This window comes from Malus sylvestris, chromosome 4, assembly GCF_916048215.2.
Source record: "Malus sylvestris chromosome 4, drMalSylv7.2, whole genome shotgun sequence".
NCBI lineage: Eukaryota > Viridiplantae > Streptophyta > Magnoliopsida > Rosales > Rosaceae > Malus > Malus sylvestris.
This window is the reverse complement of record NC_062263.1, coordinates 27,406,561-27,422,466: the sequence shown is the minus strand read 5'-3', so window position 1 is coordinate 27,422,466 and position 15,906 is coordinate 27,406,561. Positions and strand designations below refer to the sequence as shown.

The 15,906-nt window shown below is 36.7% G+C and overlaps 2 protein-coding genes across 4 annotated transcripts; both read left to right on the top strand.

The window, feature by feature from the left end:
* The first annotated feature begins 1,518 nt into the window (after nt 1-1,518).
* LOC126618957 (probable protein phosphatase 2C 34) lies at nt 1,519-5,364 on the top strand. Of its 2 annotated transcripts, none has more exons than XM_050287193.1 (6): nt 1,519-1,902; nt 3,442-3,731; nt 3,929-4,237; nt 4,390-4,507; nt 4,597-4,820; nt 5,000-5,364. In XM_050287193.1, exons 2-6 carry the CDS (start codon nt 3,486-3,488, stop codon nt 5,225-5,227), a joined length of 1,125 nt encoding a protein of 374 aa, XP_050143150.1. In that variant the 5' UTR covers nt 1,519-1,902; nt 3,442-3,485; the 3' UTR covers nt 5,228-5,364. The 2 variants fall into 2 exon arrangements, with proteins under 2 accessions (XP_050143150.1, XP_050143149.1); XM_050287192.1 differs by having other exon boundaries at nt 1,521-1,902; nt 3,424-3,731.
* Nucleotides 5,365-7,008: 1,644 nt separating this feature from the next.
* On the top strand, nt 7,009-15,868 carry LOC126618955 (topless-related protein 3-like). 2 transcript variants are annotated; one of them, XM_050287188.1, is made up of 25 exons: nt 7,009-7,343; nt 8,467-8,646; nt 8,749-8,862; nt 9,267-9,425; nt 9,993-10,173; nt 10,280-10,409; nt 10,794-10,873; nt 10,978-11,113; nt 11,238-11,347; nt 11,525-11,594; nt 11,697-11,770; nt 11,859-11,954; nt 12,030-12,122; nt 12,405-12,532; nt 12,686-12,920; nt 13,012-13,182; nt 13,273-13,359; nt 13,449-13,601; nt 13,686-13,796; nt 13,877-14,056; nt 14,143-14,271; nt 14,373-14,468; nt 14,769-14,951; nt 15,033-15,208; nt 15,306-15,868. In XM_050287188.1, the coding sequence occupies exons 1-25, from the start codon at nt 7,264-7,266 to the stop codon at nt 15,523-15,525; spliced, it is 3,372 nt and encodes a 1,123-aa protein (XP_050143145.1). In that variant the 5' UTR covers nt 7,009-7,263; the 3' UTR covers nt 15,526-15,868. The 2 variants fall into 2 exon arrangements, with proteins under 2 accessions (XP_050143145.1, XP_050143144.1); XM_050287187.1 differs by having other exon boundaries at nt 10,758-10,873.
* Nucleotides 15,869-15,906: the final 38 nt, after the last annotated feature.

The window sequence follows — 15,906 nt, the reverse complement described above, 5'->3', positions numbered from 1 at the left end:
TGTTCATTTTGTAGAATTAATAAATAACCCAATGATTATGATGGTTTACTAAACTTTTATTTTAATACATTGCATTCGTCCATGGCTGCAACTGGCCAAGAGACAGTCATATCTACGGGAGACGACTCTTGATTGATAGAGATGATCAACAAATTCCATGCTATAAAATTAGCATCGACCGTTGGTTTTGTTTTTGTGTGGTTATTTAATAGCAGGCATGTTTGGGACAGTCCATTAATTTATTTTTTTATCTAATTTTTATTTATACAACAAACAATTATTAATTAGGAGGAATGTTGGGTGATTCTCTCAAAAGAGTAACTTTCAGTAAAGTGAAATTTCTATTACTTCACAATTTAACGGCGTTTTTTTGTATTCACATTATAAAATATTATACTATAAACATAGGACGATAAAGATGCCATAAAACATCTCACTTTGGATAAAGTCCCTTATCATTTCTTCTCAATTATTTCATGTAATAGACATAATATTATATATAAAGCAAACATATAATAGTTTATGAATGAGACATAATTGTCGTTTCTATATTATATTTAATTAATATGCAAGGAGCTCGTAATTCAAGGTTGAAGTAGTATTTTGCAAATGAGGTTTTGTGTTCAAATTTGTATTCTCCAAATATAATTTGTATATAAAAAGACAAGGGAATTACTATTTACACTCTTAAAATTTAATGTGCATTGATTTTTTTCTTTCTAAATATTAAAAATTTGGAGTGCACAATTAAATTTTTAGAGGGTTAATAACAATTATCAAAGAAAATTGTATCAATGTATAAGGCAGTTTTTTTGTGACCCACCATAGTTCTACGTGACATTACAAATTGATGTAAAATATAACATGTGCATTTATTTATTAATGACTTTATTTTTATTCAAGCAATACTTTAATCTAATATATGAATGTTGAGAGAAAATAATTCGAACTTAAGTGCAGGTAAGCATACGCTCTCCTAGGCGCATGGGGTGTATTAACCAAGTCAGCCATCAAATTATGGCACATAATGTAGATTAATACTACCATATTCTAGTATAACCGTCACACTCAAAAAAATTTTGCCCACAGAAAGAGGGAATCAACTCAGAAACGGTAAGCAAAGGGAGTCAACATATAGAACCTAACTCGGTTTACTAATTTCCTAACTGGAAAATAAAACATCTTTCTCGTTCTTCTTGGTTTTGTTTTGGCTGCTAAAAAATATTGAACTGTTAGGAATTCCATAAATATCTAGAAAATTCAGCATTATTTTAGCTACAAATTGTTGACCGTCAACATGCACACATCACATGTGTACAATGTAATATACAGAAGGCCAAATATCTATGAAGATCATTCAAGCATTTTTTATACTACATATAATTTCTCTGTATTTGCAACACAAGTTGTTGAAAAAATAAAATATACCTCATCGACGATCTCAAAAAACAAATCATACCTTATATCAAATGGATGCACTGACTTAAACACAAGTTGCCTATATAAGTGGAAAGGAAAAATAAAATAAAATAGCTTTGTAAGTTAAAAAAGCAAAAACCCTTTTGGTTTCATGACGTAGTCTCGTAGAGTTTGCGTTGAGAAATAGTGTGTTGTTTGTATGCACAGCAAGCTTTGTTATCTTCTCCTCCGCCTCAGATAAATATCACTTCACTTTCTCCATTGCCAAACAAAAACACGAACACAAAACTAGGAGGACGAGAGAGAGACCGGGTGTTATGGATTCTCATCGGTCTCCAATTTCAGTACCTCAAGTTTTCAGCTGGGTTCGTCGGGAATACGCCGGGATCCGGTCGAATTACCAGTTTTCCAGCAACTTCGTCAAGTTCCAGCTTTCTAGCTTCTGAAGTTTTCTGGTCAAATTTTGCTGGAGTTGATATCAAGGTTTTGATCTCTACGTCTACTTTGGTTGTTTTTTTCTTACCCTTCTGGAGCCTTTTGTTTGGTTGCTGAGAAAATGAAAAGTTTTGTTTTTGGGGTAACTTATAAGCTCAAATTGACTTGTTTTTTGCTACCTTTATGAATGTTCCTTTCTGGGTTTTGTTTGGTAACTGAGAAAGTTCAAAACCCAACTTTTTTATTTTAATCCTCTCTTAATCAAGTCTCATCTGGGTTTCTTTAGGTTGCAGTAACTTTTGTGGGGAAAGGGTTAAAGGGTTTCAAACGGCAGAGCTTCTAGTTTATGGAAGAGAAGAAAGTGAAGGAAAGGAGAATAATTTAATTGTTCATTTCCCAATTTAGAATAGATCTTAGTTTATGGAAGAGAAGAAAGTGAAGGAAAGGAGAATAATTTACTTGCTCATTTCCCAATTTAGAATAGATATTTCTGATAAGGAAAAATTAGTATTCGATCTCTAGTTACTAATATTTATTAACTGAAATCTTATTAGTTTTTAGATTTTGATCTAAGTTCTTAACATTAATGTAATAATAAATTTATATGTCAATTACATAATTTTTAAAATAAAAATTAATAATTGATTTAGAATTTTAATACTCACACATTTATTAAACTCCTAACTAATTTTCAATTCAAAACATTTTCAAAATAAATAAAAAATTAGAATAAGTTTGTACCCATTAGCTTTTAAAAAAAAATGTTTTCAATTTTTTAATCTTATATGTATCCATTAATGTAATTATTTTTCAAAATTTTAATCTTAAAATGTACTCATTCTTAAATATATCAATTTGTTATATGTATAATGTACAATTTTTTTTGTATAAAATCTATTCAATTTTTTTCTAATCCATTTTAAAACTTATATTGGTACATTCTTTTTTCTTTGATTTGTGAATGTATTTATGTCAAGTTGAATTGAAGAAATTTACTATTAAGCCTAATATCTTTCTTTTTTTTTGTGATTTTGAACAATGTACCCATGTTTTGGTGCAATAATTTATTACTTAATTTTGATGAATGTACCCATGTTTATACACACACACAATAGCATATTTATATTTTAATATTTTTAATCCCACAAATTATAGTTTTTATTTAAAATCTCATTAATATAAACAACTATAAATTTCAATTTTTAATTTAAAAAATAACATACATAAAAATAAATTATCACATTTATTTCAAAAACTTCGATAAAAAATTGAAACCCAGCAAGATTTCAATTAAAGAATATTAATAACTAAATACCTTATTCAAAGTCTCCATTACGTATGTTATGAACTTTTGCTTTTTTTAATGCAAGAATTGCCTTTCTGAGTCAGAGAATGCCTTTTTGTCAGTGACGGTACTCTCACTCAGTTCAAGTTGTTCAATTCAACTTGCTTAAATCTTCTGTATTTTTCTGAGAAGAATGTTAAAAAAAGTTATAAAAAACAAATAGGTCAAGCATTTTCTTGCCTAAAATGATGTTTAACTGTTTGTAAGTGTTCAATATTGTTCAGATTTTGTTGAATCTACAGCCTGGAAAATCCGGAATTGGAATAGCTAAGCAAAGACATAGCTAATGGGGTACTTATCCTCCATGTTCAGCGGATTGGCGCGATCCCTATTGTTCAAGAAAGGGAAGAACAATGGTGGGGATTCAGGTGCAAGGGGAGCTGCAGAAGCGATGGCAAAGGTGGCGAAGAAGAATGACATGATCCTACGTTCTTCGGGGATTGTCAATGTCGATGGTTCAAATAATTTTGCTTCTGTTTTCTCGAAGAGAGGAGAGAAAGGAGTCAACCAGGATTGCTGCATTGTATGGGAGGTAAGCAAATGTTGTGCATTTTTCTTACCTTAAGCTCCATTCCGTTGCTAGTTCAGTAAATTAGTACTAACTGGAAATTAAATACAAAACAATCTTATATGCATTGCGTGACGAAAACTTAATAAAATAGAATACAATATATAAGCAAGTAGTTCCACGGTCCGTCTCTGAAATATTGACACTTGTTTTGGTTTTAGGAATTTGGGTGCCAAGAAGACATGATGTTTTGTGGGATTTTTGACGGGCATGGTCCATGGGGACATTTCGTGGCGAAACAGATAAGAGAAACAATGCCACCCTCTTTGTTGTGCAGTTGGCAAGAGACACTAGGTCAAACTTCTATTGACCTGGATTCGGACTTGGAGTCGGATAAAAAGCGTCACCGGTTTAACATATGGAAGGATTCCTATATCAGAACTTGTGCTGCCATTGATCACGAGCTTGAACAGCATCGTAGGATCGATTCCTTTTACAGTGGAACAACTGCCCTGAGTATTGTCAGACAGGTATCGATTCATTTCACTTGAACTGGTTCAAATTGTTGTTAGGCTTGCAATTGTAGCTGGATGTTTACCAAAAAAATCAAGTATAAACTAATGACCTTATGCAGTTTTCATCGGCATTGACACGAAAGTATCTCCGAATTTTGGTTGTTTAGGGTGAGCTTATTTTCATAGCCAATGTTGGCGACTCTCGTGCTGTTTTGGCTACAACTTTAGACGATGGAAGCTTGACGCCGGTTCAGCTTACTGTCGATTTCAAGCCTAGTTTACCTCGTCAGTCTATCTCTCTCCCAACACATAAAACTGAAGAAGATAACATATGGTTACACATATTTACATGTTTTTAATGGTTTTGTTTGCAGAGGAGGCGGAGCGAATAATTCAAAGCAATGGGCGGGTTTTTTGTTTAGAAGATGAGCCGGGAGTGCAAAGGGTATGGCAGCCGGACGGGGAAACACCCGGACTAGCCATGTCCAGAGCCTTTGGAGATTACTGTTTGAAGGACTTTGGTCTCATTTCTGTGCCTGAAGTGTCACATAGAAATATAACAAGCAAAGATCAGTTTGTTGTGTTGGCAACTGATGGGGTATGTACTGCATTGTTTTCAAAAGTAATTCTAGGTCGTAAAAGCACTTCCTGCACGAAGCGCTTGAACGTTTAATGAAGTTTCAACGTGTTTCTAGCAAAAGCGCTTATGAACATAAGTGTTTTCTAGAGAGCCATTTCCCGCGGACTCTAAGACATTTTTGATATTTTTGCTTGTAGGTTTGGGATGTCGTTTCGAATCAAGAAGCCGTGCAGATTGTAGGTTCGACGGCAGACAGGGCGAAGGCTGCAAAGCTTCTGGTGGAGTGCGCTGCGCAAGCATGGAAGCGGAAGAGGAGGGGAATAGCGATGGACGACATTTCTGCCATTTGCCTCTTCTTTCACTCTAATTCCCCTCTCTCTGAATCCCAGCAAGTGCACCCTATTAGTGTTGCCACCCCAAAATAACAAAACGCAGAATCTTTGCTCCTCCTCCTTGCTCATCTTGTACCTTTGAATTTTTATTGGTCTTTTATTTAGGAAATTCCGCAAGCAAAAGATCTTGCTTCAAGTTTCAATCCAACAGTTATCGGTGTTTCCGTCAACTTACTCCTAAATTCCTAAATTTTTTAAGATACAAGCACATGAAACACTTTTTTTTAAACAAAATGTTTAGAGAGAGGGGAGGCTACGCATCTCAATACCAGGGTAGGCTATTCATTTCAGGATCATGGCATACCATAAGCTTCTTTGAGGACTTAATGAGGGGATTTTGGACTTTTTTTTGGTTTATTGACACCAAGAGGGAGTTAGCGAGACTCGAATCTAAACCTTGGTTTAGTGAAGAGAACGATCCTTACCAATTCAATCAACTTTGCATCTCTCGTTGGTAAGCTCATGAAACACTGTTTTATAATCACTTAAATTTTAATAAAAACCTAGATTTCTTACTGTAAGGCTCATCACGTTACAAAACATTATACATAATCACTTTTTTAATGGCGAATAAACTTTTTGGCATTTCTAGAAAAACGACGATCAAAGGCCGTATCGTTTGCTAGCGAGGGGGCAGTGTCCCAAAGATGTTAACTGGAGACAACTGTTTTGACAGGTACTTCTTTTTATCGCAAAAATATGTTATTTATAAAAATAGGATTTTAATAAAACACTTCCGGTACTATTTATTTTAATAAAAAATAACATTTTTATTCCAAAAAGTCACTCCTGATACTATTCGTTTACAACATTTTTTTGTCATTTTGATTAAATTCAAAATTTTCAAATCATTTTTATTAGTTATCGTTTATAAAAAACAACTATCAAATGCCGCATTGTTTGCTATTTAGTAGGCAGTCTCTGCTTCCACAATGGCGTAAAGTCAAGAGTCTCGAGACAACTGTTTTTGACAAATTTTCTAAAAGCTTCATGCACAAGACTCGAAAATTACTAGCCCTACAAAGGAAATATTTTTCAGTGTGATCGTCACACGAGATGGTATACCACGTGTTCCTATAGAAATGGTGGGTTATGTGTGTTAAAAAGTTAATAACTTAAAAATTAAAGCTTTTCACCACTTGCATAAAAAAACTTGATGTACCATCTGTGTTCCCGTCAAAATTAAAAATTTCTTCCTACAAAGAACGAAACTAGGCTCTTGTGTTATTGGGCTAGCAACAGAAGCCCAGCCCATTTGTAGATTAGGCCTGGTTCGGGTTGCCTGGCCCAAAGAAATTAGATGCGACGAGTCGCGCCGACAAGAACACAGGCGATGACAGTTTAACGACAGCAATTGTAAGATATCGAGGCGAGCCGCGAGTTCGATAAAAACTCGCGCGAGGTAAGCAACCTCGTCCATTCATGCCTGCTGATTCCCAACAAACAAACCTTATCCGAAAACCCCACTCATATCGTCTCCCGATAATATTCCGATAAATCGGTGACAGAAAGACAGTCACTTCCATTCATTAAAATCCCCTAATTAATGCCCCAGCCTCGAAAGCGAAAGTACGAAAAGTAAAGGCATGGTGCTCGAACGGACGTGAGTACCGAACATTCAACTTGGTTTTGTATTTTGATTTCGAATCCGCGACATCCCATTCCCACACGCATGATGAGTTCAAAAACGTACGTAAATAAGCCGAAGCACTTATCGATAAGTAGTTGTGCTTATCAGTGATAGGTCAGTAGAAAGGGAAAGACTACTGCATCGAACGCAGCGAGAGACTTCTATAAATCTATCTCGTTCTCCTTCTCCTCTCTCTCTCTCTCTCTCTCTCTCTGCTGTCTTCAAAACCCTAGAAGTCCTCGAAGCGCGAGGTACAAAATCCTCAAAAATATCGATGGTTTCTGGGATTTGGAGGTTTCTCTGAGCGCGGATTCGGAGCTCGAGCGTTTTAATTTTAACGTTAATCTGTGTCTGTTTGTGTAGTGAAAGTTGAGAGGTCTGGTTTTTGTTCGGGAAGAGGAGAGGAATTTCTGGGGGCTGAGGGTTTGAGGATCGAAAAATGTCGTCTTTGAGCAGAGAATTGGTGTTTCTGATACTCCAATTTCTGGAAGAGGAGAAGTTCAAGGAGTCCGTACACAGGTGAGCTGAAAGCTTTCCCAAATCCTCTTGTACTTGCATATATAATATCTGTACACGTGTGCACGTGTGTGTGTACGGTTTAATACATGCATGTACGGAAATCCGTTACCTTTGAGCGTGTGTTTGTGCTTTTGAGCGTGTGGTTTTGATTGATGGAGTTTATGTCTTTTCGTATTCGATTTTGTTGTTTTTAATCTTTAATTTTTTACGAAAGTGACTCATGTTTGCTGGCTTGGCGGTGATTATTCCGGTTTAGTTGTGAAAAATGGACAATTAATGGACGCATTCGGCTTAGTTGAGGTTTTTGCATGCGTTATTGGTGTGAATTTTGAGAGATGGAAGGATATACATGTGTGAAGTCCCTTGTAGTCGGTTTTAAATTGCGTTGTTTTGGTGGCGACTTGCGTGGAAAATTGGGTTTTTGGGGGGGGGGGAGGGGAGAGGAGAAATGCTAAGGAGACTCTGCACGGACTCTCTGCCACCTCTCAGTTTAACGTTAATTTTCGTGCCAACATTATAAAATATTGTGCCAAAAACATGAGGTGGCACACAGTCCATGGAGAGTCCCACTTTTGAGAGTCTCTTTAGCATTTCTTGAAGAGAGAGAGAGAGAGAGGTACATTTTGCTTAGTTTGAGCAAAATAGTAGCATTTAAGCTTAGTTGATTAGTGAAGATTAGAGTCAATAAGGCGTCCTCTGTCTCTATCTGAAATCTGAATTCATTGATTGATAAATGAGGTTATAGTGTGAGAGAAATTGAGAAAGTAAAGTAGAGATGGAAGATGAAGCTAGGAATATACAACAAACAATAATGATAGAGAAATTCATCAAAGTTGGTTTATTAAGCTTGGTCAAGCAAGCGTCTTGTTTTAATTGGGATTTAGTTTGGTAAATAATGATAATGAGATCTAACGGAAACAAACAATTAGGATAGTACAAAACTAGGGCAAAGATTCATAAGTCACTTGTTTGACAAAAATTTCAATTGATTTCCATGTGTGTAATTGATTTTTAGCTAAAGATCTCGTTTCAACATTTATTTTCTTTTTTACTCCCCAAATTGTTCTATTTTGTTGTTTGTAAATTTCATCAAAAAATAAAAGTTGACACCTTTACGTTGTAGGCTTGAGAAAGAATCAGGATTCTTTTTCAACATGAAATACTTTGAAGAGAAAATTCAGGCCGGAGAATGGGACGAAGTGGAGAAGTACTTATCAGGATTTACAAAAGTTGATGACAACAGATACTCTATGAAGATATTTTTCGAAATAAGGAAGCAGAAATATCTGGAAGCACTTGATCGGTAATCCTTAAGTCTACTATTGTTGGTATTCTTTGCCTTCTGAAAATATCGTTTTCCGGAAGGGGAACAGTAATATTATGTTTTGTTTTTCTGTTTGTGTAGGCAACACAAGCCGAAGGCTGTTGAAATCTTAGTTAATGATTTGAGAGTGTTCTCCACATTTAATGAAGAACTTTTCAAAGAAATCACACAGCTTCTAACTCTTGGAAATTTCAGGTAGTTTCTTGCATATATTTGTTTAATGTCGGTTTTTATTACGACAAAACCAAATTAGCATATAAGACAAGAATTTATCGGGGAGTGAGTTCTTTTACGTCTTTGATATATTGTCGTCAACCGAGTGGGCCATCTTGTAGTTGAAATTTTACTTTAAAGGAGATGCAATGCGTATTCTTGGCAATTGAGATCTAGAATTAGGGTGGCCAGAGCGTAGCCAATTGGTTGTTGGACCTGTTCTATAATGATCTAAGTTCAAATTCCTCGGCCATATGTATTAAAAAAAAAGGAAAAAGAAAATGTACGGCTATATGGGATTGCTTGTTTTTCCATGATACTCTCTAGAACTCCTAATTTACGGTACATGTATGTAACTAATCTCTTTCTTGGGAAATAACTACCAGGGAAAATGAACAGCTTTCCAAGTATGGGGACACCAAAACGGCTCGCAGCATTATGTTGATAGAGCTTAAGAAACTTATAGAAGCAAATCCCCTCTTTCGTGATAAGCTTGTTTTTCCCGCTCTGAAGGCATCGAGACTGCGGACTCTAATCAATCAAAGGTGAGAGTGATATTCTGGATGAAGAAACCTGGGTTCCCCCTTGTCTTTCCTCTCATAGGTGTTTTAAACATTTTTATACATTTTGAAATAGAGATTTCTGCCACTCCCCTATCTCCGTAAATTAGCTAAGCTTTGACTTCCTTTGCTTGTGCTTCAGCTTTTCAGTGTTTTTTTCTTTGGTTTGAACGTTTCAAATAAAGTCTTATTTATCCATTATAATTCTAATTGATTGCTTTCGTTCAAGCACAGGTTGCTTCTAGCACTTGTGTCACCTTTATGAATGACGATTGAATGACTGAAGCTGGTTTTATTTTGAAATTGTGCCCAACCGGCAATCAATAACATTTGTGTTTTTTCATGTTTTCTTTCTTCTTTCCAAAGGGAAAGAAAATCATACGCTACTAGAGGCCTTTTGTGCTTCTTTTGGGTCGTATAGCAGTCTGGGACCCTGGTAAGGGTTTGGAGGGCTAATGAAGTTCTTTTAACACTTCATATTGTAAATTGTCATTATTGTTCGGGTTATTGTGCTAAGCTGATATTTGTCTGATATCTGATACTTTCGTGTAGTTTGAACTGGCAACACCAGTTATGCAAAAATCCAAGAGTAAATCCGGACATCAAAACTTTATTTACTGATCATACATGTACACCTCCAAATGGCCCTCATACTTCTACGCCTACACCTGTTACTCCTCCAGTTGCCGCTGTTGCAAAACCCACTGCTTATCCTTCGCTCGGATCTCATGCTGTATGATATTTTACATCTTATAAGCATTGATATTTTTTTTCTTCGCCACCTTGATTATAATTTAGGGACATAAAAATGCGGACTAATAACTGTCTTCTTTGTATAGCCCTTTTCGGTCGGTGCAGCTGCTGCGAATTCTAATGCTTTAGCAGGTTGGATGGCCAATTCCTCAGTCTCTTCATCTGTGCAAGCAGCCGTTGTTAATGCATCATCCATGCCCATTCCACAGAACCAAGGTAAGAACTTCACTTGGATAATATAATTTCTCTCTTGTTTTCATTTGGGAAAGAAAAGAACTATAAGGAAAAAGGATATATGTGTGATGTTGATGTTCTCTGCAATGTTATTCGAGTTCTGTGTTGCACATATTGTGGAATGAACTTTCAACAACTTTCAAGTTTTACGTGGCTAGCCAAATTGGAAACTCTTAGCAATTCTAGGTCTAATGTTACAATACGGGTTATAGTAATATTCAATTGATATCATGATCAAAGGAATTCATCTTTTTGAGTATGGTTTCCATTCTGCAAATTTACTTATTTCCTAGCATATCTATGTCGGAACATTCTATTTTTGAATTTAAGGCGTTGCAATCTTGAAACGTCCAAGAACACCTCCAGCTGCTCCAAGTATGGTTGATCATCAGAGTGCTGATCATGAACTTATGAAACGACTACGACCTGTTCAATCTATTGAGGAGGTAATCTAGGCAATATTCTGTTTTGTATCTAAATTTGGAATATTTGGTGTTGCCCTTTTTCTTTCCTTCTGTGTGCAGTAATCTTGTCACTGATTTACATATAGGTTGCATATCCAACGTCTAGACAACAAACTTCTTGGTCACTGGATGATCTACCCAGAACAGTGGCTTTTAACTTGCATCAAGGATCTACTGTCACAAGCATGGATTTTCACCCTGCTCTCCATACGTTGTTGCTAGGTTTGGCCTTTTCTCATCTTGTTTGGCTTTTAAACTTTGAGTAGTATTATAAATAAGCTCCGTTGCCTCGCCCCTGGGCTGTCTGCATTCTCTTCTAAGTCTTCTGTACCTGCATGTCTGGCAGTTGGTTCTAATAATGGCGACATTACTCTTTGGGAACTTATGTCGCGGGAGAGGTTGGTTTCAAAGCCATTCAAGATATGGGATATGACAAAATGTACACTGCAATTTCAGGTCATGTTTAAGTTATGTTCATTTTTTTCATGTTAAAATTTTGCTTGCTATGAAGTTTATATGGTCTGGTGTTAAATAAACCAATTTTACGGAAGCAGTTTTGGGTTTTGCCTATATGTTTGTATAGTGTTTGGGGATTTGAAATGCGGCTATCGTAACAATTTAGTTTTTAAGCAGGCCACAATTGGCAAGGACACACCCGTATCTGTCAGCCGTGTGACGTGGAGTCAAGATGGGAGTTTTGTGGGTATGTACAATTCGAAGTTGGCAAGTATTTCTTGAATTTTTGTTTATCTTATTGTTTTTTATTTTAATTTTATTATTATTATTTTTTTTTTTTCTGCTGTAGGGGTTGCATTTACCAAACATTTGATTCACTTGTACGTTTATACTGGACCTAATGATCTACGCCAACATTTGGAGGTGAGGTCATATGACGATAATTTTTCAAATTGATCAAGAAGGCCAAACTTGTGACAGCTGCTCAAATTGCATCCCTTATTTTTCGCAGGTTGATGCCCATAACGGTGCTGTGAACGACTTAGCATTTGCTCATCCAAATAAACAACTGTGTGTTGTGACCTGTGGAGACGATAAGATAATAAAGGTAGAATTAGAGTTCTCATCATGATATTCGTTTTTGTATGCAAAGTTTCCACTTTATCTAAATGAATTGAAACAGGTATGGGATTTAACTGGACGAAAGCTATATAACTTTGAAGGTCATGATGCTCCCGTCTATTCGATATGTCCTCATTACAAGGAGAACATTCAGGTATGTTTGCGAAACATGGAATGCTTTTGTGCGCTTAATCAATTTCTTGCTACTTTTTTGGGAAGCAAATCTTTCGAGCAAGTTAGCTTAAATTCATATGATTTTTCTGATTTACTGAATTTTTATTTGGCCTTTTGCTTATCTGAAACAACTAATTACTTAGATTTATTGGTTGAGGGGATCTTTTTGAAACTCCTTTTGAACGTGTGGTCAACTACCCTGCAACCTCGTTGTCTTCTGTTCATTACCACGTGCAGTAATTGGTGTTTGTTGAATTTTCAGTTCATATTTTCAACTGCTACTGATGGGAAAATAAAGGCCTGGCTGTACGACAACTTGGGTTCAAGAGTTGACTATGATGCTCCTGGCCAGTCGTGTACCACAATGCTTTACAGTGCAGATGGAAGTCGGTATGTAAAATTTTTAAAGATGGGCCTTTACAAACTGAATATTTAGTAAAACAATTTACTCCATGGTATTTGAACGTAAGAGTTTTTTTATGTCATAGTTGAAATGTCTTATCAAAACTTATGCGAGTTCCATCATTTCCAATTATCCTTCAGATTGTTCTCTTGTGGAACAAGTAAAGAGGGAGACTCGTATCTAGTTGAATGGAATGAAAGTGAAGGAGCAATAAAGAGAACATATTCTGGACTCAGGAAGAAATCAGCAGGCGTTGTGCAGTTCGACACAACACAAAATCATTTTTTGGCAGTCGGTGAAGATAGCCAGATAAAGTTTTGGGATATGGACAATAACAATGTTATGACTACCATAGACGCTGAGGGTGGACTTCCGGTGAGTATATATTGTTATAACTTCTCGTTTATCGCGTAAACTCCCCCGGCTGTCGAACTAGAGCATGATGTTATCATATTATATGTTTCAGAGCCTCCCTCGCTTGAGATTCAACAAGGAAGGAAATCTTCTTGCTGTCACAACTGCAGACAACGGATTCAAAATACTTGTAAATGCTGCTGGAGTTAAAACTTTGAAAGCTATTGAGTCCACCACATCGTTTGAGGGATTAAGGCCTCCCATTGAATCCACTGCTATCAAGGTTTCAATAATTTATTTAATCTGCTTTTTGTGAATTTGTTACCAGTTTTTTCTTCATTTACATCTTTTAGAACCTTTTTATTTGTCTCAGGCATCCGGCTCGGCTTCTGTTACAAATGCAAATGCGGTCAATTGTAAAGTGGAAAGGAGCTCTCCTGCTAGGTCTACTCCAATTATTGTATGTCAGTTGATCTTTTGTAAATATCTTCTTTTTCTTTTTCCTAAAGTGGTGTTGCGTTGATTTGATTACTTTGGCTCTCTTTCAAGCTTGGAGTTGATCACCTCAGTAGAAGTTTCGACAAACTGAGAAGCGTAGAGGACGCAGTGGATAAACCTAAACCCTGGCTGTTGACTGAAATTCAGGATCCTATACAGTGCCGGCTAGTTACCATGCCTGACACAACCGATACTTCTAGCAAGGTTTGTTATGTACTTCACGCTATTGATATTCTATTGAGATGTTTATCTGCCATGAGATTCTTAAACCAATGCATTTAAATTTAGGTCGTTCGACTCCTATATACAAATTCGGGTGCTGGCATTTTGGCACTTGGGTCAAATGGTGTGCAGAAGCTGTGGAAGTGGGTCCGTAATGACCAAAATCCAAGTGGAAAGGTAACACCTAACCTAGAAAAGGTTCAATCATCTTTTTTTCTTCTTGTAAATGCAATCTTCTGAAGTTTATGTGTTTAAAGGCCACTGCCAGTGTTGCTCCGCTGCATTGGCAACCAAACAGTGGTCTTCTTATGGCCAATGACATCTCAGGCGTCAACCTTGAAGAAGCAATTCCATGCATAGCGCTCTCAAAGAATGACTCTTATGTAATGTCAGCTTGTGGTGGAAAGGTCTCGTTATTCAACATGATGACATTCAAGGTAATTTTGTACTTGCATGTCAAGCTAATTTTTTAAAAATTGGGATTCTTTTTTTATGGTTCCCTGTGAATTTGTTTGCTTTGTAGGTAATGACAACATTCATGGCGCCTCCTCCTGCTTCCACTTTCCTAGCATTCCATCCTCAGGATAATAACATCCTCGCCATCGGAATGGAAGATTCTACCATCCACATTTACAATGTTCGAGTTGATGAGGTAGTTGCTTCTGTTTTCTAGTCTTATTTTCTTTCTCACCACAAAGATTTTATTTCGTATGTTGCATTGCTAAATACCTACATGATTTCTGTTGATTTTAGGTGAAATCAAAATTGAAGAGTCACCAAAAGCGGATAACTGGTTTAGCTTTCTCAACCAATCTTAATATACTCGTTTCATCCGGTGCTGATGCTCAAGTAAGTGAAAGCTGGGCTCCGTTTTATCTTGTTTAACCACGGAGAATTTTTATTATGCAAACTGTTAATAAATGTCATATTTGAAATGAAAAATAGTGAAGCGTACATGTGTAAAAAGTACAGTATATTAGTGCATGATATTTGTGCATATGTTGACCCCACGTATTTCATTTTAATCTACCTGCTAAATAAATTGGTTTCTTATGTGCCAACTTTGATAAAAGGCAGATCGATCCTTTGCCACGCTTGATGGTTTTGCCTTTTCCAAATTTAAAGTATACTTTTAACTACAACCTGCAGCTCTGTGTGTGGAGCATTGATACATGGGAGAAGCGGAAATCGGTTGCAATTCATATGGTTTCTGCAAAGGCAACTGTTGGTGAGACTCGAGTGCAGTTCCATTCCGATCAAATTCACTTGCTGGTGGTTCACGAGACACAACTAGCAATATATGATGCCTCAAAAATGGATCGCATCCGACAGGTAGTAAATTCTCTCGAATGTTTGACATAAACAAGGGCTGATCACAGATTGGCTTACTGTGACTTTGTTCTTCCATTTCAGTGGCTTCCACAAGATCCACTTCCTGCACCAATATCTCATGCAGCATACTCCTGCAACAGCCAACTAATATATGCCGCCTTTTGTGACGGTAACATTGGGGTGTTTGATGCTGATAGCCTAAGACTCAGATGCCGTATTGCTCCATCAGCATACATACCTCAAGCAGCCTTGAACGGGTAAGCTGTCAAAAACTCACCACGAACATTCAAGATTGTTATTATTATTTCTTGGTTCAGTCATTATTAATTAATTGTGTGGCGTACTGCGTTGTAGAAGCCAAGCCATGTACCCGCTGGTAGTTGCGGTACATCCACAAGAACCAACCCAGTTTGCTGTTGGGTTGGGCGATGGTTCTGTTAAAGTTATTGAACCCAACGAATCAGAAGGGAAGTGGGGTTCGTCTCCACCTGTTGATAACGGAATACCTAATGGAAGAACATCGTCGTCTACCACCAGCAACCACGCTCTCGATCAAATGCAAAGACGGGAGTAGCTTCGAGTTCTTGGCACATGTCTTTGGCTGTAATTTGCGAGTACAGAACTTAGGTTAAGTTGCTCTTTTGTCCCTTATCAAAGGTATTGTGGACATTTTGTGTAGCATTTAGTTGTAGTCAAGTAGTCAGCTCGAAAGTGGCAATTTTTATGTCATGTTTGTTTATTTTGGTAACTAAGATGATGTTATGTTTACTTCAAAGGGACTTCACGATGAAGTTAGGAAGATTTGGAATGAGACTTTAAGAAAAGACATAATGTTTGGAGCAAACAGAAGATTTGATGTAAAACTAGACGCAATGACGTTTTAGGATTCATACAGCCGATCTCATTTGGTGGGATAATGCTTTGTTGTTATTTGTGCTCCTTTAAAGGGTTTATG